At 41.8% G+C, this 21,602-nt stretch overlaps 1 protein-coding gene across 1 annotated transcript; it reads right to left on the bottom strand.

The window, feature by feature from the left end:
* Window positions 1-419: 419 nt before the first annotated feature.
* LOC111259763 (myosin heavy chain) lies at window positions 420-20,314 on the bottom strand. Its single transcript, XM_022831979.2, has 15 exons — window positions 20,299-20,314; window positions 18,793-19,240; window positions 17,240-17,396; window positions 15,084-15,111; window positions 14,211-14,578; window positions 13,766-13,869; window positions 11,693-12,100; window positions 10,526-11,283; window positions 9,401-9,518; window positions 7,900-8,036; window positions 5,442-5,569; window positions 4,250-5,178; window positions 3,957-4,123; window positions 2,257-3,823; window positions 420-1,906 (listed from the first exon to the last, which is right to left on the bottom strand). Exons 2-15 carry the CDS (start codon window positions 19,117-19,119, stop codon window positions 1,304-1,306), a joined length of 5,799 nt encoding a protein of 1,932 aa, XP_022687714.1. The 5' UTR covers window positions 19,120-19,240; window positions 20,299-20,314; the 3' UTR covers window positions 420-1,303.
* Window positions 20,315-21,602: the final 1,288 nt, after the last annotated feature.

Here is a 21,602-nt window from a genome sequence, read left to right on the forward strand (position 1 = left end):
ATGCATCCATCTGAGCTATACGGTTCGACTAAGAACCTTAGAAGGCACTGACGATGACACATGCACCAGATGCATAAGGTCCTATATGCATTAATATAATCTATAGGTTTGAATAAGGCCTAGTCAAACCCGTTATTTAAAGATATGTTTAACAATACTTCAGTCATAAACAGAATAACGTCCGCTTGGAATAGTGAAGCTATTTAGAACTCGAGCGAGTATAAACTTTTCCAACTAAACAAAGATGTATGCTTGCTTAGCCCGATTCGGAGGTTACCCCTTCACTGTTTAAGTTATCGTCAACCTACTCTATGAATGAAGTTATTGACAACTGTTAACCTTGCGCTACTATTTACGGTATTTAAGTAAAAAAAAACTTTTATTTAAAAACCGGTATTTAAATAAAAGTACGTTACAAATAAGATGCAACCGTTTATCTTCGTTTATTCAAATTGTACTGAAATTACCAAACTGTGCAGTTTCTCCACTCGCTGTGATTCCTATAATTGCATTAACAGCAATGTCGCGCTCGCTCTCTCTCTCTATCTCTCTCTCTCTCTCTCTCTCTTTCTTCCCTAGTATTACGCTACTGGTCATGCCAATAGCACAGATGTTAATAGAAGACACTTATTGTTTCCTGGCGCCGCATGCTAAGCCGATACTTATTTTCAAGTTGATGTTTTCGTTTTGGCTAGTCATTATTATTATGAACATATCCATATAGTCGTCAGCTTCGTCTGTTGGTAGCAAAGGCCACGTTGGGGTTCGTATTTTGTTTGGGTCTTATGTATCTTGTAAAGCGCTGTGAAGATAAACGTGCTGAGTTTCTGCCGCATCTGTTCTTCGTGGAAGAGATAGGACACAAACGGCTCTCTTTCGATGTCGACGAAGTGAAGCAGCGCGATGTATGTCCCCTTTCCACGTCAAGTTAGAAGCGGAATGGATCCTAAAACTCCACGGGACGTCGACAGTTTGTCACTTCGTGCTCCTTCTTTTTCCATTTATGTCTTAATATGATTATCGCACACACGCATGCCTGGCTAGCACACTAAGATCGACCTAATTATAACACGAAGCGGTACTGATGATTATATGAGTGGAAGAAAGGCGCCCAAGCTTAATTATGCAGGGATAGAACTTGGTTGGATAGTGGATGTCTAAAATATTGTAATTGTATTATTTGTTCTGCATCTTCAACGAACCGCACAGCGTCCCCTTTTTAAAACAATAAAACAAACACTATAACCCAAATAGGGATATCGCTGGATTTTCAGTCGACGACCATTGTTGATGCACGGTGGCCTTAGAAGATGGCGGGCGACGTAGCACGTCCCGCGCTGGCGGAGCGATTTTTAGCACGAAGTTTAGCCAGGCTCTGCTCGGCGAGGTCGGCGCGCTCGTCCGCATCCTCAAGTTCCTGTTGAGCTTTGCGGAACTTAGCAAGATTAAGAGCAGCGATTTCTTCTGCCTCTTCAATCTGTCGCTTGTATGTCTTGATCTTCTGCTGCAGTTTGTCGACGGTGTCTTGCATTCGCTCATGGTTCTTACGGTCCTCTTCATTCTGGAACTGCAATTCCTTTATACGTCTCTCGGCCTTGCGGTAATTTTTAGCAGAGTCGGCATGACGGCGTTGCTCATTTTCGAGTTCGCTTTCGAGTTCACGGCACTTCTGTTCGAGTTTAGCGATGAGCTTCTTGCCACCCTTGAGGACAGCAGCCTCAGCCTCATCCAAACGGACCTGCATATCCCTCATTTGAGCTTCCAGACTCTTACGCATCTTTTCCTGCGAAGCCGAGTGCTCCTGTTCGGCGCGAAGTTCATCTGCAAGACGTGCAGCATCTACCATGGCCTTCTTGGCTTTTTCCTCGCTCTGCTTAGCCTCATTGAGCATTTCGTCAAGGTCAGCCTAACGATCCCATTACGAACACATAAAGCATTTAAACTTGTTAGAAATGCCAAGATGTTATGTGTGAATACTAATGTTTAATATATACACTGCACTCAATAAAAGTAACTACGAAATAGACGAAGCAGGCAAATTGTGATATGGCTAAGGTATTAAAATAATCACTAATATTTGTTGCCTTCAATTGGTTTCTCAAATCCTATATAAACAGTTCGCTGCAAGTGGACGTACTTAGCTTCCTACAAGAAATTTTCAAAAGACAGTGCATATGGGCATGGTAAAACCATTTGGTACGATGCCTATATTTCTCGCATATACTTTCGTTACACAGCAATGAATAGGTAAGTTACCTGCAGGGCCTGCATCTCTCCTTCAAGCTTTCTCTTAGCCATTGAAAGCGAGGCGTTGTTGGCCGACATTTCTGCGGCCTGATCGCGTAGCTCGGCCAGGTCAGTCTCGGCACCACGACGTGCGCGCTCAGATTGATCTAGAAGCTGGCGAGCTTCTTCAAGTTCTCCATGCATCTGATTACAACGGCGCTCGGCCATAGCGTACTGTTCCCGAGCTTCGTCGCGTGCGCGCTGCTCTTCCTCTAACGCTGTTTGCGTGTCCTTAAGATTTTGCTGGTACCTCTTGATCGTCTTTTGTGCCTCGGCGTTCGCCTTGTTGGCGCCATCAAGGGCAATCTCGAGCTCATTGATGTCCGACTCAAGTTTTTTCTTCATTCTAAGGGCTTCACCCTTGGCGCGCGATTCAGCCTCCAGGGAAGCTTGCATTGAGTCCAACGCACGCTGGTGATTCTTGCGAGTATTTTCAAACTCCTCTTCTTTCTCGGCAATTCGGCGTTCAATCTCTTGGCGTACTTGGCTCAACTCTAGCTGGGCGCGAAGCACCTTGTTTTCTTCCTGTTCAAGACCAGCTTCAGCCTCCTCAAGTGCAGCTTGGAGCTCGTCCTTTTCAAGCTCTAGCCTTTTCCTGGTCTTCTCAAGCTCGTGGACGGACCTACCACCCTCGCCAAGTTGATCCATGAGATCCTTAAGTTCATCCTGGAGATTTTTGTTTTCCCTCTTCACTGCCTCATAGTGTTCTTGCGATTCGTCGTAAGCAGCACGGAGCTTGTATACCTCAGTTGAGTAGTTTCGGCACTCTTTCTGAGAGCCGTCCAGCTCGGCAGCGAGGTCGTCAACCTTGGCCTTCCATTCCGCAATGACTTTGTCAAACGACTTTTGCCTCTTCTCCAATTGTGCGGCCAACTGTTGTGCACGATCAACTTCGCACTGCATGTCCTCGACTTCACCTTGCAGGTGTTGCTTGGTCTTCTCTAGGCCAGACACCCTCACGTTCAAAGCTTCGATTGTTCCTTCAGCTTCCTCAAGTTTTACTTGAAGTTTGCGGCGGCTTTCCTCCAGTTCTTCAAGACGTGCCAGGCCCTCAGACTCATACTTGCCACGCCAAAGTTGAGCCTCGGCATTCGCTTTCGACAATTGGCGTTGCAAATCAGCCTTTGCTTCTTGCTCCTCTTCGAGGGCCTCCCGAATGTTCTCCATATCGTGTTCGATATTGCGGTATTTGCCCATGATAGCAGTGCGTTCACGCGCTTCGTCATCGGCGGTGCGTTTGGCCTCTTCAGCTTGGTTGGCGAGCGATGCCTTGAGCTTCGATAGCTGACTCACCATGCTTTCAGCTTCCTCAAGCTGTCGTTGCAAATCACCGTTCTCAAGAGATAACTTCTTCTTGGCGGCATCAAAATCATTAAGCGTGCGGTTCGATTCATCCAGCTTAAATTGGGTATCGGCTAATTGTTGCTCGAATTGTTTCACCTGCCTTTCGAGGTTTGCTTGCTGCTTGGTGTGGTGAACCAGTAGACCTTGTAGGTCTGTCACCTCGGCTTGAGACGTGGCGCGCTCTTTGTCGCTCCTTCGAAATACAAGCACAGTAAATTAGAACACTAAAAACAATAGTTAACAGAAAAGCATCGACTACATGTGTTTACCGTTAACAGCTTTAAGAGCAGATCATAACGAAGTCCATACAAAAAAGGGGTACATACTTAGCTTTAGCCTTTGTAAGATTTTCAATGGTTTCCGCCATTTCGGCTGTCTGCTCGTTATTCTTTTTGCGCAATGCCGAGATTGCCTGTTCATGCTGCATATTCGATTCTTCCAGATCACGTCGCAGCTTAGCTAACTCACTTTCGCGTCGCTTGTTCAACTCGATCTGTTATTCAGATAGATTTAATAAACGAATCCTGTCAAATTCTCGTATATTTAAGTAGTATAAAAATTCTTAGTATTTGTATGCACTTATAACGAGAAGGACGTTACCATAGTAATTCTGCTTTACCTGGGCGGAAGTTGCACCACCGGATTCTTCGAGACGCTCAGAAAGCTCTTCGATCTCGCGTGCAAGGTCGGCGCGTTGCTTTTCTGCCTTCGATCGCGCCTGTCGTTCAGCTTCGAGTTCTTCCTCTAGTTCTTCAACACGCTGCTGCAGTTCTTTGATTTGCTTTTGAAGCTTGGCAACAATGCTTTGTTCATCGTCCAGCTTGGCCTGAATGGCTGCCAACTCTTTGTCCTTACGCTGTATGGCCTGTTCAGCTTCTTTCTTTGCCTTTTCGAGATCAATAACGGCTTCTTGCGCGAGTTTCAGATCAGCTTCGACTTTGCGTTTGTTTTTATCGAGCTCAGCGCGGGTCTTCTTCTCACGCTCAAGGGAGTCTTCCAGCTCGTCAAGGGTCTGCTCAAGTTTGGTTTTTACTTTATTTAAGTGGTTCACCTTATCCTCCAAACCCTGAAGATCCTCTGCACTCTTTTGTCCTGCTTCTTGCAGGTGCTTCTTTTCCTTGTTTAGCTTTTGGATGAGCTCATCTTGATGCTGAATTTCATCATTAAGGCTTCTAATCTGGTGATCTTTAGACTGTTTGTCCTGTTCGGCCTTCTGCAGAGATAACTGTAAGTCGTCAATATCCTTCCTATATCCAGAGAGTTCTCCCTCAAGTTTCTTTTTGTTTGAGGTGAGCCTCTGGTACTCATCCTCTTGACGGTGCAGACGGTCTTCAACATCTCTGAGCTGCCGGTCCAGATCGTTCTTCTGAGCTAGAGTTTTATTAAGGCGTTGCTCGATATCGGAAGCTCCGGAACGCTCCGCCTCTAGTTGCATGAAGAGATCGTTCTTTTCTTGAAGCAGTTTAACTCCTTGGGCCTCCAACTCTTTGCGTAATTTTTCTTCCCTAAGGAACGCTTCATGCTCCTCGGCCAATTTCTTCTCGAGAGCTGTAAGTCAAATCAGTCAGTAGTAAATTAGAAAACAAGTGAAGTACTCACCCGAAAGCTCATAACTAAAATTTTATTTGGCGCTGTTCAATAATGGCATTTTTAACATTTACAAACTTGAGGGAAATTTCTACAAAATATTCCTCAGTCATGTAAGCGAGCTAAAATAAAAAAATGAACCTGAAACACGAAATCCATGAGTGCATCCTTTCTTTTACATTCTTGTTGACAATTAGGTTTTTATAGATTGTCTTCTGCCGTACCTTTAATCTCGTCCTCGGCGCGTACTACGTGGATCATAGGCTTCACCTTTGAGTAGAGTTTCCACCAGAGCCAGTTGCGCAACTGTGAAAAACGACGGAGATTCCGTTGGATGATCACAAGAGCAACCCTGTAATGGGTTCAATTTGCGAAAATGCCGCATCAAACACGTAAGTAGCGAATTGTCACCGATGACATCAATACGAAGTTTTACTTAGTTATGTTGAAGTGTTTTAAAAGTGCCACACAAAACTTACTTCATTGTAATTCAAAATGCACTTCTCTACAATATACAGTATACATTTTGTTCAAGTAATAATTAACTATTAAAAGCATAGTTACTGCTAATAGTTATCTACGCTACACCCACGATGACTAACTCTTGCGGATCGAAATCTAATAGCTTTAAGGAAAGAAGCCTTAGTCCCTCCGTGGGCTGGGTTTCCGCTTCTTTATAGCAACCATACTCGTGATACAGTGGGAAGGCTATCTTTCTATTCAGTACAGGGTACTACACCGCCTAAAAGAAATCTAGTCTTTTTAAGTTTTCGATTATACAAGTTTGCAGTACTGTTTCAGCTCGCACCCCACTCTGAGCTAGGAAGTGTTGTGCGGTTCAACCCGACGCGAAGATACTGCGTCTGTATTTGGAAAGTGTGGCCAGGTCCATGAAGGCACCCGCTGTGCTACGCAGGGCCACAAACTGCTGCAGCTGGTATCCTAATGGTGTGAGTCTCGTACTAATATGACTTGCTCACCCTTAAAAAAAGCGGCTCGGGTGCGACGGTACTGTCAGTGGTGATGTTGACAACCAAAAGCTAACCTATGTTAGCTTAGCCTCTTGGCTTTCCACGCCGAGCAATAGATCTGTAAAAATCCATTTTCCTCTACCTGCTGGCTGCTGATATTGGGCACGATAGCTCATACACCCGCGCGCCATATTATCGGAGGGCCCACCGATTATATTTGGAGGAAATAAACATCTCATCATTATCAGACACTAGCAGTCAGGCAAGCCGCCGTATTGGGACAGGCGGAAGTTGTAGATGTAGAAGTCGTAATAGGAAAAGTATTAGGAGAGGTATTTTTTTGCCGCAGAGACATATACAGACTTGGAGAAAGGTGTGGTGTATATGTACGAAGAGGAGAAAATGTATGACGAGGTTAATACGACTGGAGATGAAATGTCAAAAAGCGGCTTCATCAGAAGCCTCTTATAGAAGAGTAAATTCCGACTGATAAATAGCCTTAGTCCTGCATCGGGTCTGCTAGAGTGGCTAGCGCGTATCCATTTATGTGGAGTTGATAGAACGAACCACATCTATGTGTATCACAAGAGAAACAGTGTCTATTCCTAAAGATACTTTGCTGGTCGTTGTTCTCGCATGATCTTCTGCTGTATTTCAAACAAGAATGCATGGCACCGGGATGGGCACGCTAAATACCCTTCACTGGCACGTACAAGCGGATGTACTCAAATGTATGTGTAGTTCTTTTACAGTCTACAAACGAATTCCCGTCGTGCTTCGCGCGCTAATAAGGTTATAACAAAAAATCATTGGTTATATAAATTGATCTTTTATGAAATCCTTGCTAATGAGTGGATAAATATATAGACTAAAAAGACGTTGATGACGATTATCTCTCAATGGCAAGCGATAATATATATATATAAAAACAAAAATAGGGTTTACTCAATTGTATTGTAAGACATCTTTAGCTGTTACGATATCTTTGCCTGTTATCAACGCTTGAAATAAGTATCATTTGATAAACTATTATATCTTTAAAAACCAAACGAATTAGAAACTTCTGTGATCAAAGAAGCAAAGGTAGTAAACAGCTAGTTCGCAGTTCAGATTGCGGATTGTCGCACAAATAGATGAGTTCATGTTTGTAGCTTTTTGTTAGTTACTTCATATATAATAAGTGCTTGTTTTTGCCTTCAACTGTGCAATCATTTTCCTGCTGTCATGTGGCTGGTGAAAAAATTATGTTACATTTACTATTAATTGCGTATTCAATTTCTAAGTACAAACTTGTGAAAATGTTGTACTCAATGAACTTAAACATTTTCGACTTCGGGACCATGCAAAGCAGGCATGCCCACCGAACTTTCACAGTGAACAGATCTATCAGATTACCTTATTAGGTCTAGACCGTTGGGTTTGTCACTTACTGAATCATGTTCCTAAGAACTGTACAGTTTATTAGTGATCAAGTATCGTCTACCGTTAAAAAAAATATTTCTTTAGCGACACGTCCGGCTTCAACGTCTGATCAAATTTACAAAATAATCCAAAAAAAGCTAAAGCTTTAAAGTAGACACAGGATTTTATTGTTACTAAGTATTAAAGCTAGGTCTGAGGAGTGTTCATATGGTCGTATGATTGCGTGACCGTTACATTTAACCTATCTATACACCCTCACCTATCACTGAATAGGCGTAAAAGAACGTACCGTTGCTCCTTTAATTTCTGGAATCCTTTCTTGCAAAGATACCACCTGCAAGCTGATTGGATCATCGTCATGATCTTGGCCAAACGCTCGTCACGTAATTCTTCCAGGCGGCCCAGCACCCCAGCGCGGAAGAATACCTGCAACGGGCATGTTTCATTTAGATATCGGATTGTATAGACATCCTTACCCGGGCAATGAGCATGCGCTCATTGCACTTGGGCCCGACCTTAACATGCATAATTGTTATTAGATAGTATGTTTAATATACTCGGTATTTATTAATTTTACTCGCGGATAAACGTCAAATCGAAAGTTTCCGGTCAGAAAAATTTAGGTTCATTTTCGTAAAGACTAATTTGTATTGCATTCAATAGCGTTGTGTTATACCATCGATGCTTCATATATACTCCACAATTATGCCCATACGCACACTGTTTAACCCAATAATCTGAATGCGTCGAACATCTGTGCTTTATTGTTCCTTCTGCCTTTGATATCCGTCACGTCGGGCTGATATTCGGCACCGTCGATTTTGGGTATATGTTTTGCAAAAGCCCCAGTTATATCTTTTACGCGGATCCATTCGATCAATGTGTCTGGGGCAAGGATGTTATTCCTCGGAGGATGTTGTTGGAAAATGTTAGTTCCGCGAAATTTATTAATTCACCAAACATGGATTATAGGTTTTTCTTAACAGCTGACAAACACTTACATAATTACACGAGGCATGCCTTGGTGCGTGCGCGACTTTGTCAATAACAAGTTTCGAAAAGGCCGTTGATACCATTCTGCAGTTGCTTTACAATTGAATTTTTCGTGTTTGTATTCAGGAATTACAAGTTATCATGTACTTACGTAACTTTATGTGTCATAGTTAATGACAATAATACATAAAGACGCGGACACACTGCATAGCCTCGTTTGTTCTGTCATAAACAGGATGAGTCGCTTAAACACGCTCCGTGGTTACGTTGAATGTGTGTTCATGCATCCATAAATATTTTATCTAATCTGCTAGAAATAAAAAAAAACCCTAAAATAGAACTGATAAGGGTAACAATAGTATATAAATAATAGTATGCGGATAATTACTTACACGTAAAAATAGCTTTCTACATAACGTCATGAAGCGGTAGAAAGGCGTGAAAAAATGGCGTGCAAAATTAACCCGCATTTGATGGATTCAACGTTAAGCAGCTGATTTTTCGAACACGGTGGGTAAAATATTGGAGTTCGTGAAAGGAAATATGCAAACAGTACATGCTGTTTTCAAGCGGCAACGAAAGAAAAACCCGAGTTTTCGACTGACGCTTCAGTAGGACGCCGTTACCTCGCTACGCTTTATCACACTAGAAGATTACAGCAAACAGACAAGTAAGTATCAATAGTAGCACTTGTTATTTTAGAAACTTAACAAACAAAGAGTGTTGCAGTTTAAAGATAAAATTATTTAAAAATCGCGAGTAAAATGTTCTGTTCGTTAGCGTCAAAACTTCAGTACCTTTGTGCTACCGAAGCGGTACTCGTCTTGATCCAGGTCTAGGGTAGCGATGACCTTCTTAGATGCTTCGTTAGCATCAGCTACGCCGGTTGCTGCGTTAGGGGCCAAAATGTTGTACCTGTCGCGAGCAAGAATAACGGAAGAAAGCTGGTTAAGAGATGCAATACAACATGTATTGCAAAAGTACCTAATTGTACTGCAAAGCAGGATGCATAATTACTAAAAACTAATGCAAAGCTACAAATACAAATCTAAAGAAACTACTATTTTTGTTTAATTCTTTGGGTATTTTTTTCTCTATCTTTAATGACCACTCAGGGAACAATCCAATTTTTTATTTATTATATTTCCAAGAGAGAAAACGACTGTTACCTTGCAAAAGGGCATAACTGCAGGCGGTTTGCACAAAACTAAAATAAGGCTTAGAAAGTTAAGTTAAATAGGAGAAACGTTGATAGAGGAGTTGCATTAAATGTGTGTATGGCATAGCTAAACACATTCACGACGGACAGCGATGGAATTCGAATAGACAGTAACTACAATTTTATATTTGACCAAAAGTCTCTCGTCAGTCTTTTAGATGTATGACCCAAATAAATTAAATGTAAAAATCATAATGTTAACAATTATTTATAGAACTGGGGTATATGGTATATAAATAGCATATACAAGCGAGAAAAAAAAGACAATCAAGTACTTCGGGTCAGTTAAGCCTCCCTTGACATCTGGTCATAAGTTTGTTTGTATGTACAAGAAAAGTTCCGTTTGACAGAAACTACACCGCTCAAAAGTCTTCATTTCTTTATCGTAATAAATTACCAAAATGGTCTCTCTGTATAATATATAACCTGCAATGAATGAGAATTTAACAGAGTCAGAACTAGTACGTTTTCACTAGAATTGCCTTCAAAATAATTGTGAGGAGCGCGTAAGGTTTATCATTAAATTGGGATGAAAAGAAACTAGTGGAAAAAACATATAGAAAAAAGTATAGTCAGATTCATGTCTGGTTTCTGACACGTGTGACGCAGCTTGGTAAGCTAGTCGAAGAGAATTAGCTACCCTATTTAACTGGTAAAATAAATAGGTTACACCATAATTAATACAAATCTTAATCTGGCTTACCGTTGCCTGAAGTCAGGATAAACCATACGGTTAGGGAAGCCCTTTCGGCAAATACGAATACCCTCAAGTACACCGTTGCAAGTCAGTTGATGCATGACAAGATGTGAATCAATAACGCCAGGCGACTTCGTCTCATTGGGAATGATGCAACGCACGAAGTGCGGATGGGTGGCATTTAGCGTTCTCATAAGATTTTGCAACTGTTCACGATAGAGGAGGGACACCGTCTGGAACGATGATCCTTTGCCTTTACGGACGCCTTTGCCTCCAGTATCGCCGCCCAGACCAGGATGATCCTCAAAGATCTCAGCCAATAACTGGAGAGAACCTTTCTTGAACTGGTCAACGACACAATCGTTCAATGGATCTTTGTTCTTCTCTAGCCAGCCGGTAAGATTGTAAGGCACAATGCCGGCGTAGTGTGAAATAGCAAAATGGGCAGCGGGCGCACCAGCTTTGCCGGGTTTAGGCTTCTGGAAGTTGGCTGACTTGCCCAGATGGTTGTTATTGAGCTTCTCCTCAAACGTCTTGTCCGTAGCCTTAGGAAACATGGACTCTTCTTCAAGGATTGATAGGACACCCATTGGTTTTTCAATCAATTCGATACAGGCTTGCAGATCGAGACCAAAATCGATAAACGTCCAATTTATACCTTCTCGCTTGTACTCTTCCTGCTCCAGGACGAACATGTGATGGTTGAAGAATTGCTGAAGCTTTTCGTTTGTGAAGTTGATGCACAGTTGTTCGAAGCTGTTGAACTGTTTTGCGCAAAGAAAGAATCAATCAGTTTAGAATATGACTACGAGTAAAATATATTCGATAGGTACCTCCACCGTATTGTTGTAACGTTATCTCTTTTTCGCTTACCAGCTTTAGATTAAAGACAGTTATGTACTAATTGCTTTTTTACATGCAAAAGTAGTTTTGAATTTATCCCAGATGGAAACAATCTTGAGTTTCAGAATAATAGCATAGAAGTTATTTTGACATGCAGAGAGAAAATGGTCAAGGTAAACCATTGACCATTTTTGACGTTCGTGTTCCTTTTTTTATTTATATGTTATATCTTACATGTTTAACATATTCCGGTAGGCAGATATACGAATATTGAAACTAAAGTCAACAGAGCTAGCTAAATAAATAAAGCAGCAGGCAAGAGCAACGTACATCAAAAATTTCGAATCCGGCAATATCCAGCACACCGATAAAATGAGCCCGTTTTTGACGAGTTTCGAGTGTCTGATTGACACGCTTGACAAGCCACTTAAAGAGGCGATCAAACATTGCCTTGGCCAGGGCGCCCACTGATGATACGACCTGGGTGAGATTTCTCCCCTGGGTTACCATTTCGGTGCCGACCTTAATACGGGGCTTCAAAAGGTTCTTGTAAAGCTCAGGTGCTTCTAGACCAAGAAGTTGAGCAACACGTTCGCCTTCTTCGCTTCCATCAGCTTCGGCCTGTTCTTCGCGAGGGCGCTGCTTAAATTTCAAACATCCAATTTGCATGACAGCTGCCGTGATGCGGTAAATCGAGAGTTTCTCCTCCTCGCTAAAACCAAGGATATCGAAGGCGTTCTGCAAATAATATCAGACCGTAATATACGTTTAATTTTCGCACTTGTAGCTGACTTTCGATAAGCAGTGAAGAAAAAGTGTAGAAGTAGAAGAATCGGTCAGCTCTACGGTCTTCAAATACGGATACGTTGACACGTAGATATATAGCAGGGATAAAAGATTAGCGTTTTTCCATATTGCTTTAAGAACTTTTGATAGCCTCATTTCGATACCTATAACATTTTCACTGGTTGAGATTTCAGCCCAGTTTCACTATTTAATACACGACGCAATAAGGAGAGAATGCCAACAAAGCTACTTAAAGATTAAAAAAACAGGCGAAATATACGATTGCGCACAACCTATCTAGCTACTGCCCAAACAAAACGAGAATTAGCAGCTCTTCATTTCGTGATGTGTAGGCTTTTTAGCTATTCTGGCTCGATAACTTGCTCTAGCAGTGCTAATTCACACTTGCTCTAAAGATAATGTATCATCATAAGGCTTTCAGTAATCGGTCCCAAAGTGCGAGCGTCGAGTTATGATGGACTCGCGTCTGGTTCTTCGCCGTTATCGACTCCAGTAATTTCGACCTTTTCCTGAGATATAAATTTGTACGTTCTTAGACAGCAAAAGCGTGCCTGGTACAACACGACCGATACAATGCAAGAGGCGTTGGCGATGCATTACGGTTTGAAAAACTTATCTTTTCTAGTTAATTTTAGTCATCATTAGTTCTTGCTGTCATATGGACACAGCAGGTAATTCAATTAAATGTCTCGTTTCAATGTCTTGCAATGAAGTTACAATAAAACCATGACCAGCATGAAGCTTTTACTAAATCTAAATAAACCTACGTAACTATAGTCAAGTCTGTTTCTTGTTAGCTATAGTAAATACCTATAAATGGCTTACAACTTAACGTTTATTCAATTACAAAATTTATCAGTTTTTTCAGATGTGTCGTATTTAGGACAGTTCAAATATCATATATGTTACATAGTTATATAATATCTATAAATGGTCTGCTGCTCACAACAGCCTTTAAGGTGAATACGACAACAAGGCTAGCCTCTAGATCACCTAAAGCGTAAGTTCATTTGCGAAACTGTTTATTTTAAATCGCCTCTTATATATATTAAACAAAACAGAAGGCTATACCGCTTAATTGAATATTGCATGCATTTTAGTAGCGAGTATGAAAAGGGCAACAGCCGAGCGGTCATTCATCAAACAACGGAAGGCCTAGGACAACAGGCAGTCGACTGAAACATTCAGGTCGAAGACGAGCTGTCGCTACACTAGAAAATGACGATCAGAAAAATTCGAGGACCTGATATCTGTCCTAGATCATAGAATCTGACACGATAAAAGACGATGTCTTCGGATAAGACTTAGATGTCGGTTCGTAAGTGTTGATAAATTGTTGTTGATGAGTACCGATTCTGTATCACGCTATGCTTGCAAACAGAAAACTCAATGCTTCGAGGTCTGGCTCTTACGCTAGACATAGTCAATGAGTTACAGGAAAATTGACGCAAAAATTCGTCATTGCTAAGTGTATACCAAGGATAAGTGGTAGGACACACAAAAACTAGCTGAAATTACAAGTAATAGTATAGACAACGACAGCTGCTACCGTCATTGATGCGTATGACAAGTAGCGCTTTAACTCGAATAACTTACATCGGTGAGCTTGAGCTCCTCGCCATCATCGACGCCGGGAATTTCAGTTTTTCCCTGCGAGACGAAGTGATAATCAGTGATGTTGTTGCTTAGCAACAATTTGCCTGGATCATCATCATCGCCGTTACGGAATCGCCATTTGAAAGCAATCAACGTGTAGATCGTCGCAGCAGAAATGTAAAAGACACAGGCCAAAGTTATGGTACTTCTCAAACGGTGGTTATCAGAAATTCAAATTAGATTTAACAAATCTGGAAAGCAAGGACTTGTAAGGAAAGCTGAAAAAGGCTTCCAACTAAAATTACACAAACTACATTAAAAATAATTTTATAATATATGACATTTATTCAAAACATGCATACTCGTATACATTTTAGCTGAATGAACATTACAGTCTATTGATTAAATATATCATTCTTAACTTAGATCAACTGCGGGAACTCACCCTTAAGGCCGGAGATCTTTCCTGACATAAGTTGGTAGAAAATATGATACGATCGTTCCTTCTCTTGCTGAAAGATAACTCTGGCTTTTTCTAGCAAGTAGGTTTCAATATCAGCTCCAGCAAGTTTACCAGTTGGTCCAAAGTGGATACGAATGAATTTTCCGAATCTGGACGAGTTATCATTACGGACCGTTTTAGCATTACCGAAAGCTTCGAGAACAGGGTTGGTTTGTACGACCTGATCTTCGAGGTTGCCCTTCTTACCCTCCTTAGGCTCTTTGTCTTTGGTCTGTAGGTTTGCACCGACGATGGCGAAGTAGGCGATCACCTTTTTTGTATTCTCGGTTTTTCCAGCTCCGGACTCACCGCTGGTAGTCAAATACACCATAACCGCAGTTTTTCGTAAAGTTACACTAGCTTAATTTCGAAGCGCCTACAATACCGATGTTTACCTACACAGACTGCTTATTATCAAATTACTGATACGACAGGAATGGGTTAACTAATCTTTAATGCGTCTTGTTACATAGCTACAGCAAAATCAGCGGGTGGTAGCCTAGTGGATGATTGCACACAAGACTGAAATCCGCAGGACTCCTGCATGCGCAAGATCTCTTCTTTTAGCTTATCAATTACCAATTGCACAACTATAGAGTTGCCCTGTACGACCATACCACTTAAGTGAGTCTCTATCGGTTTAACTTAAATCTCTACAATGCATAAATGCAATAAAAATAAATAAAATCAGTAAATAAAGTTGTCATTGACTGCTTTTCCTATATAAACCGTTTCAACAAGTGCGCCCTCGTTTACAGCGAAAGAACTGTGAAAAAATTGAGACGCTTGTCTAGCCTAAGGCACTTGGAGACTTACGTGATCAGCATCGACTGATTGTCCTTGTCTGAAAAGAGACGGCAAACAAATGAAAAGACATACAGGGTACGAATATTGTTAAATGAGAGGATATCTACAAGGCCTCTGGGGTATAACATTTTTAGCAGAAAATCTGTTTAGGAAACTTCGTTTCATTGATTGACATTTCTAAGCCTGTTGTTTTCATAAATCTGTATTTTTGTACTGCTTCTTATGCAATACGTTGTTTGTTTGTTTGCAGTGTTTTTCTATCCAGCTCTTGCATTTCTCTAGATTCTCTTGACATTTAGAGGTCTCTGATATTTATACATGGCTGCGAGAAATACATGGGCGCGGAAGTATCGGTTCAATAATATAGCCGATCATAGGCCACTGCATTTTATTTTATTCCTTACACACATCAATAACTAGCTCAAGTAAATGCAAACCGCTTTGAAAAATATCCTTCAAATCCTATACATTGGCCCATTCGAATAATATTGTTTACTGCAAAGGCGTTTTCCTCATCCGTTGTCTTCCTTACACCGCATGACGTGGTCAAGATAACGTTTCGTCGTCATCCTTCGTTCAAGCCGCGCTATTTATTCCGCGCTCTTTTTGAAAACCTTTTCTTCTTCTTCGTAGTAGTAGTCGTGTCCATGGCTGTGTTCTATGAGTTCGACTCGCCTATGATGGCCAATAGACTCCGCTGCGCGAAGCACTCTGGAGAGCCATCGGGACAAAGTTTACCAACGTCGGATGGGCCTCGGCTTGAAAATGGGTTTACATTGCAGCCGTAGCGCTCTTTTTTCGAAGATAAACAAAACCCAAAGAGATATTCTTCACGGTTGTTTAGCCGAACGGCCAATTGGGCTTTGCTAGTTTTTTGCCTATTTCGGTTCAATCGGCTACAAGAGCTCCGCACACCCTATCAGCCTGTGATTTGCACTTGCAGTCATTAAACATAGATACGACTGCCTGTGTTGTTTGCTTTTGTGAGCAAATGCTCAACGGCTAGTGCCCTACTTCCCTGCAAAGCAAAAAGAGTATACCACGGGTCCTAGCTTTCATATCGTTACTGTCTCTTTGAGTAGGTCGGTAAAGGATCGTTAGCAATCGATAGTGATGATCTTGGTCATAATTGCGTGCACGGTAATAGCGTGCAGCAGATCTTAGCTGACTCAGTCGGCAAACATTGGTTGGATAAGAGCGCCAGAGCTATGATTTGAACCTATAAAATATCGTAACTATTTACTGGGACTGAAGAGTGTCAGCTTTTGCTTAAGTAAGTTTTTAAAGTAAGTTTTGAGGAAGCCATTTGACAAACAGTGCCATGCAGAATTCAGTGATACTGCAGCATCGAATAAATATCGTTTTAGTTGTGGGAAGTTATCAATGAACTTAATTGAACTTGTCTAGTACCCCCCCCCCCCCCTTATGATGGATTTTGTCAAATGGTATTTTCAAGGTCTCTCTTTGACTCCAATGGATTTTTTACATACAGCATTATAGTCATCTTTTGAGAAGGGTGCTATGAAAAGATCGACCCAGCTAAGCCGACTCGTGTACTGAGTCGGCTTACGCACGTGGCCAAGACGTTGCCAAAAAAGTCGTAGGAAAACCAACCTATTAAGTAGGCTTTTCTCCAAGTGACCATACATACATATATAGACATGCCGGTGTTAGCAGTGGGTATTTGCTTGCAAATCTTAAGGACACGTTGTGGTCTAGGTTCAAACATGGGCATAGATAGATAGACACACTTCATTTCGTTCTGGGGGCCAGCCGTGTGCTAGAATGCCTAACGGCTATACCGGACATTAAACGTAGATCATACAAAAATGGAACAACGTAGCGCCAACGCACGTACATAAGAACTAAGTGACTTCTTTAACTCAGTAATGTTACGGAAGTTCAGACCTGTTCAAGTCCAAAGGTATTAAAAAACTGGCAGCTGTTACATGCGTTGGAGGCGCCATCATCTGGGGTATATTTTGTGCTAATGTTATTCGATTTGTTTGTACCTGTTAGGGAAACTGACAGCTTTCAGCTATTGCTCTGTTCCATATACGTGCTACCACGACAGTTTATTATCACATTGTGGAATATATAGGCATTGGAACTGTGTACGCAACTTTTATAGGCATCAAGGTATATACATAGACGTCTGCACTTACTTGTGAGCATGGCCATATACGCTCCATCAGAAATGGCGAACACGTGTGGAGGTACTTCCGTGCGTCTCTTTCCCCTGTAAAGGGCGACGACTCGAGGGGTGTAGATCGGGAACCGTTTGTAGGGATTGATCGCCACGCAAAACAGGCCCGAGTAAGTCTGCAAAAGAAATTATTAAGTTTTTGAGACCAAACAGCAGAACTGTCTGAGATGAATTTTGTAAGCCCCATATATCAGTGCCACTGGCACCACTGTCTTGAACGCTAGCATACACATCCTGCAATTTTGCTGGGAAATCAATTTTAAAATCACTTCAAAACTCCACTCGGGCAAAAGCAAACGAAAAAACGATTGCTGATATAATTCCAGCCAGTTCAGAGTTAAGAAACGATATTGCCTAGACAACTTCAAGCGTTTGTGATATTAAGCGAAAATCCTATTGGAACTCTAATCCGGTAACCAGCTAACTCGAAGACAAAAAACTTAGAAAGTACCTCAGCAAGACATACTAATTAGACCAAATCGTTATAAGAGGAAAAATATGTATTCAATAAGTCAGAGCATATAAATTGTTTATTTTAATGTTTTTATTCAAATAATAATAATTATTATAATAAAATAACTTTTTATCATGAAAGAAGGGTAGAAGACTTTAGTGTAGTTATTTTGTTGGATATATCAAATATATATATTAAGTAACTAAGAATATGGCCTACCTACCCTATAGGAGTAGATGCCCTAGTACTTAAGCTAGTTTTGATAATCATAATTTAACAATTACTAAAGACTTCCTCCTTTGTAGGATGCACAAAACATGGCCCAAAATTTAGATAGATAACGAGACCTTAGAAGATTGATGATGAGGGTTTAGTCGAAATATTGTCCAACTATAAAGTTGTTGTCACTAGTTACATCATTACAAAATCAGAGTTACACGCCAGCAAAATTATAGTGAATGACATAAAGAATATGGCCTATAGAGAGCAGGGAACTTACTTAGAGACGTTCAATGAACAATGTCATGAGGTCGTCAACTGAAATTTAGTTCCATACACGAACTGTATAGTGATCTATCCAGATTGTTCAGGATTTGTTAAAGGTAGATCTCGCCAATACTTAATTATTTCCGTAAAAACAATCCGCAGACCCCCTCGATCGAGGTCATGACCAAACAAATTCCTTTGCATCCTCTGTATCTTACAAGCCCTAAGAAAAATTATAGATCCAAAGCAACGACCCAGCTATATATATATTATATGGACAGTTAGGTAGGTATACGGATCCTGCTGAAAGCTTTGCAGTTTCATAGAGTACACTGCCAAAATTTTCTTCGGCTTCCCCTTAGATTCCTCTTACGTGAGCCCTGATATTGCCTGTAGCTTCATTCCAGTTTATGGATTTTAGCAAGACAAATGGAAATGCATAACACCTCTATTTGCTTTCCCAAAAATGGCTACTGGCAGTCGCTATAGTCGCGACAAAAATGATACCCAAAACCCGCTGCGACAAAGTACGCCTCAGTATCATTTTACAGTGTGTTTTCAAGTGAACTTACGTAAATGAGGTTGCTGTAGTAGCGCTCCTTGAGATTGTGGAGTACGGAGGCGTCATTCAGGTACGTTAAATTGGACATATCCTCACACTTCTCGAACTTCGGCGGGTTGACCTGTTGAAGTAAATCTTTTCTAACAGTTTTCTTGCCGCCGGGCAAATCAACCACAACGTCATCACCTTTTTGGCTCTCGATGTTTCCGAGCACAAAGCCCTCCTTTTCATCGGGCACCCAAACCATCTTTTTCCCATCGTACGGCTTCGTCTGATCCTTGCGTTTCTGCTCAAGGGACACAAACAGAAATGCGGTGGGGTCGGGATCCGTAGCCATTGTGGAGCTTCACTTAATGTTTCGAATAAAGCAGCAAAAGAGGTGGAATTACTGTCGAAACGGTTGCAGCGACGCGTTGCAGCTCAGAGAACGATGGGGACCGGATTTGCCAAATAGCTTCCTGCAAACACAGAATATAAATAAAGTAGGAAACAAAAACTTTAACGAAACTCGGAAATGGAATGGGATGCCATATGCGATGCTTCTGTAACGATAAAGAAACATTCGTGGTGTTTTGTATTAGTTAACCTAAGGTCGTTTGTTTCTTTCTTCTTGTAAGTTCCCACATCCGTATATAGTTCAAACGAGTAAAATTTACGATTTTCTACTTTTTTCAAGTCATTCATTGACCTGGACACATAACGCTGTCCATCAACAGGACAGCTAAAACCGAGACAATTGTTGGCGCTGACTTTCTACTCGAACGATCGAAAGCGTTCCTTTCCAAACCCAACTTATTATACGCTGCAACATAATAGGCAGCGTACTTGCTGGAGTCTGTCTTCAAAGCTTTCGTTGCCGCCACCGCCGCCGTCGCCAACTATTCTGTGAGGCGAGGCGTCCTCTGTGTCTATAGCTTACACGAATACACAAAGAAGGGGCGGCACCTGTCAACCGAGGCGTGTTGTTACACGTTGTTGTAATATATTTGTTGAGAAGAAAGCTAGCCCCGAGGGGCGGCGACTGAGCGATTCATCTACCACATAATTGTCTCCTGCCTTCTTGCGCGCTTGTGCATACCGATAGCAACATATTTACTTTTTTCTATACGTTTGCCTACGTATCTGAATGCAAATACAGCTAAGGGTCACTCATTAGTCGTATCCATCGGGGGCAAAAATTCATTGCACAACTGTTGATAGAACAAATGCAATTTCTATGACGTAAAATCCGAAATGTGCACGTTCGTGGTATAGACACATTTTGTAATCGCAAGTTTTGCGCTCTCGCGATCGTCTTTTCCTATTCCGTCGAGTTTATGAAATGCTGGCACGGGTTCCAAGAAAAGCACTTGCGCCAGCGGAACGGATGGATGCAACTAGCTGAAGAGTATGATCTTAAGCTCTGCTGTTCTAGCTGGAAGAGTTTGCGGTCGTAAGCCTAACAGACGATAGTATGTTTGTAGTGTAGACATGTCGAGTATTACGCTTAGACGAAAGATACTGAAACCAGACTTACGCTCAGGGGAACGACGAAGCTACTGTGCATTGACTCGAGCGCGCTCAGCCGCTTTTATAGTCGCCTGGGGAAGGGCTATGGACCAGAAGTGTCCGAAACCAGGGCTTAGGTTCTAGCTGCTGCAGACGCTAACGATGCTTCTATGACAGCTCGTTGCCAGCTCACTGGTCGCCGCGGCGCGGAGGGCAAGGCGGTCCGCTTAGTTCGTCCACCTTCGCACAAGAGGAACCTAAGAAGGCACACCCTTTTAGGCAGCAGCGGTTGCCGTTTCCATATCACTACAGACCACTTTTTCTTCACCAACGGCACCGCCGCTGCCCTGCCTGCTTCATTTTCTATGACTTTTTTTGACTTGTTCTTTAAGTAGTTGGCCTGTCAGCAGCAATCCCTAGGTAGCTCTTCGTTTTCCTCCGTTTCCCTTCCGTCCATTGCTGCGCCAATGCATACTCACTCTTACTTACCGGGCAAGACGGCCGTCAATAACGTTCGCTGCCCCCGTGGCTGCGCCAGAAAAGTAACGATAGAATACATTCGAATCATTCGAACTCGACGACCGAATGAAGCGAAGCGATGAATATAGGTTCTATGCGCCCATGTCGAGAGCAGATATGGACGAAAAACGTTACACGCTAAATATGCTACTACTGCTGAAGAGTAGCATCCGTGCAATTTGGAAGGAAATAGCCGAGCCACGAGATAATTCTTGCTCTCGCTGACAGTTCGATGCCAGTAGTCGCGCCATAGCTATGATCAGCCGCAGCACGTCGTGGGTCTCGGACCCTAAACAATGAGCTAGTGATAGACAGAGTCAATATAGTGTTAGGGTTAACGCATTGGACTAGCTTGGCTTTACCATACCGCTAACGATTCTTGCCCTCAATTGCTGTCGTTTTTGGCTCAAACAAACGTAGATGCAACTTATTCGAGACCCGTGAAAAAATTCTGTAAGACGATATTAGTGTAGCACAATATGATCAGACGGGCATGTCTGGAAAATTCAAATGTCGAACTTCTCTTACCAATGTAATAAAATACAATACTTCGAAAAAAAAACGCCAATAATCGATAATATTAATTTATGTATCAGGTCACTAGTTTCATGTAAAAATACTGCTGCAGCTAGGTTTAAGCTGAGATCAAATTGATTCGAAGCAAGATCTCTTAGGCCAAATCACCGTATTGACCCTATCCTTAACTTATAGATTATTGCTATTAATGCGCAGGATTTGCGATACGTGGTACGTATGCCCTTAAAAAGTAGAGGTGCCCACCTTTCGCCTATCGCTCTAAATTTAATGTAGGCG

The sequence above is a fragment of the Varroa jacobsoni genome, unplaced genomic scaffold (genome assembly GCF_002532875.2).
Source record: "Varroa jacobsoni isolate VJ856 unplaced genomic scaffold, vjacob_1.0 scaffold_367, whole genome shotgun sequence".
Taxonomy (NCBI): Eukaryota; Metazoa; Arthropoda; class Arachnida; order Mesostigmata; family Varroidae; genus Varroa; species Varroa jacobsoni.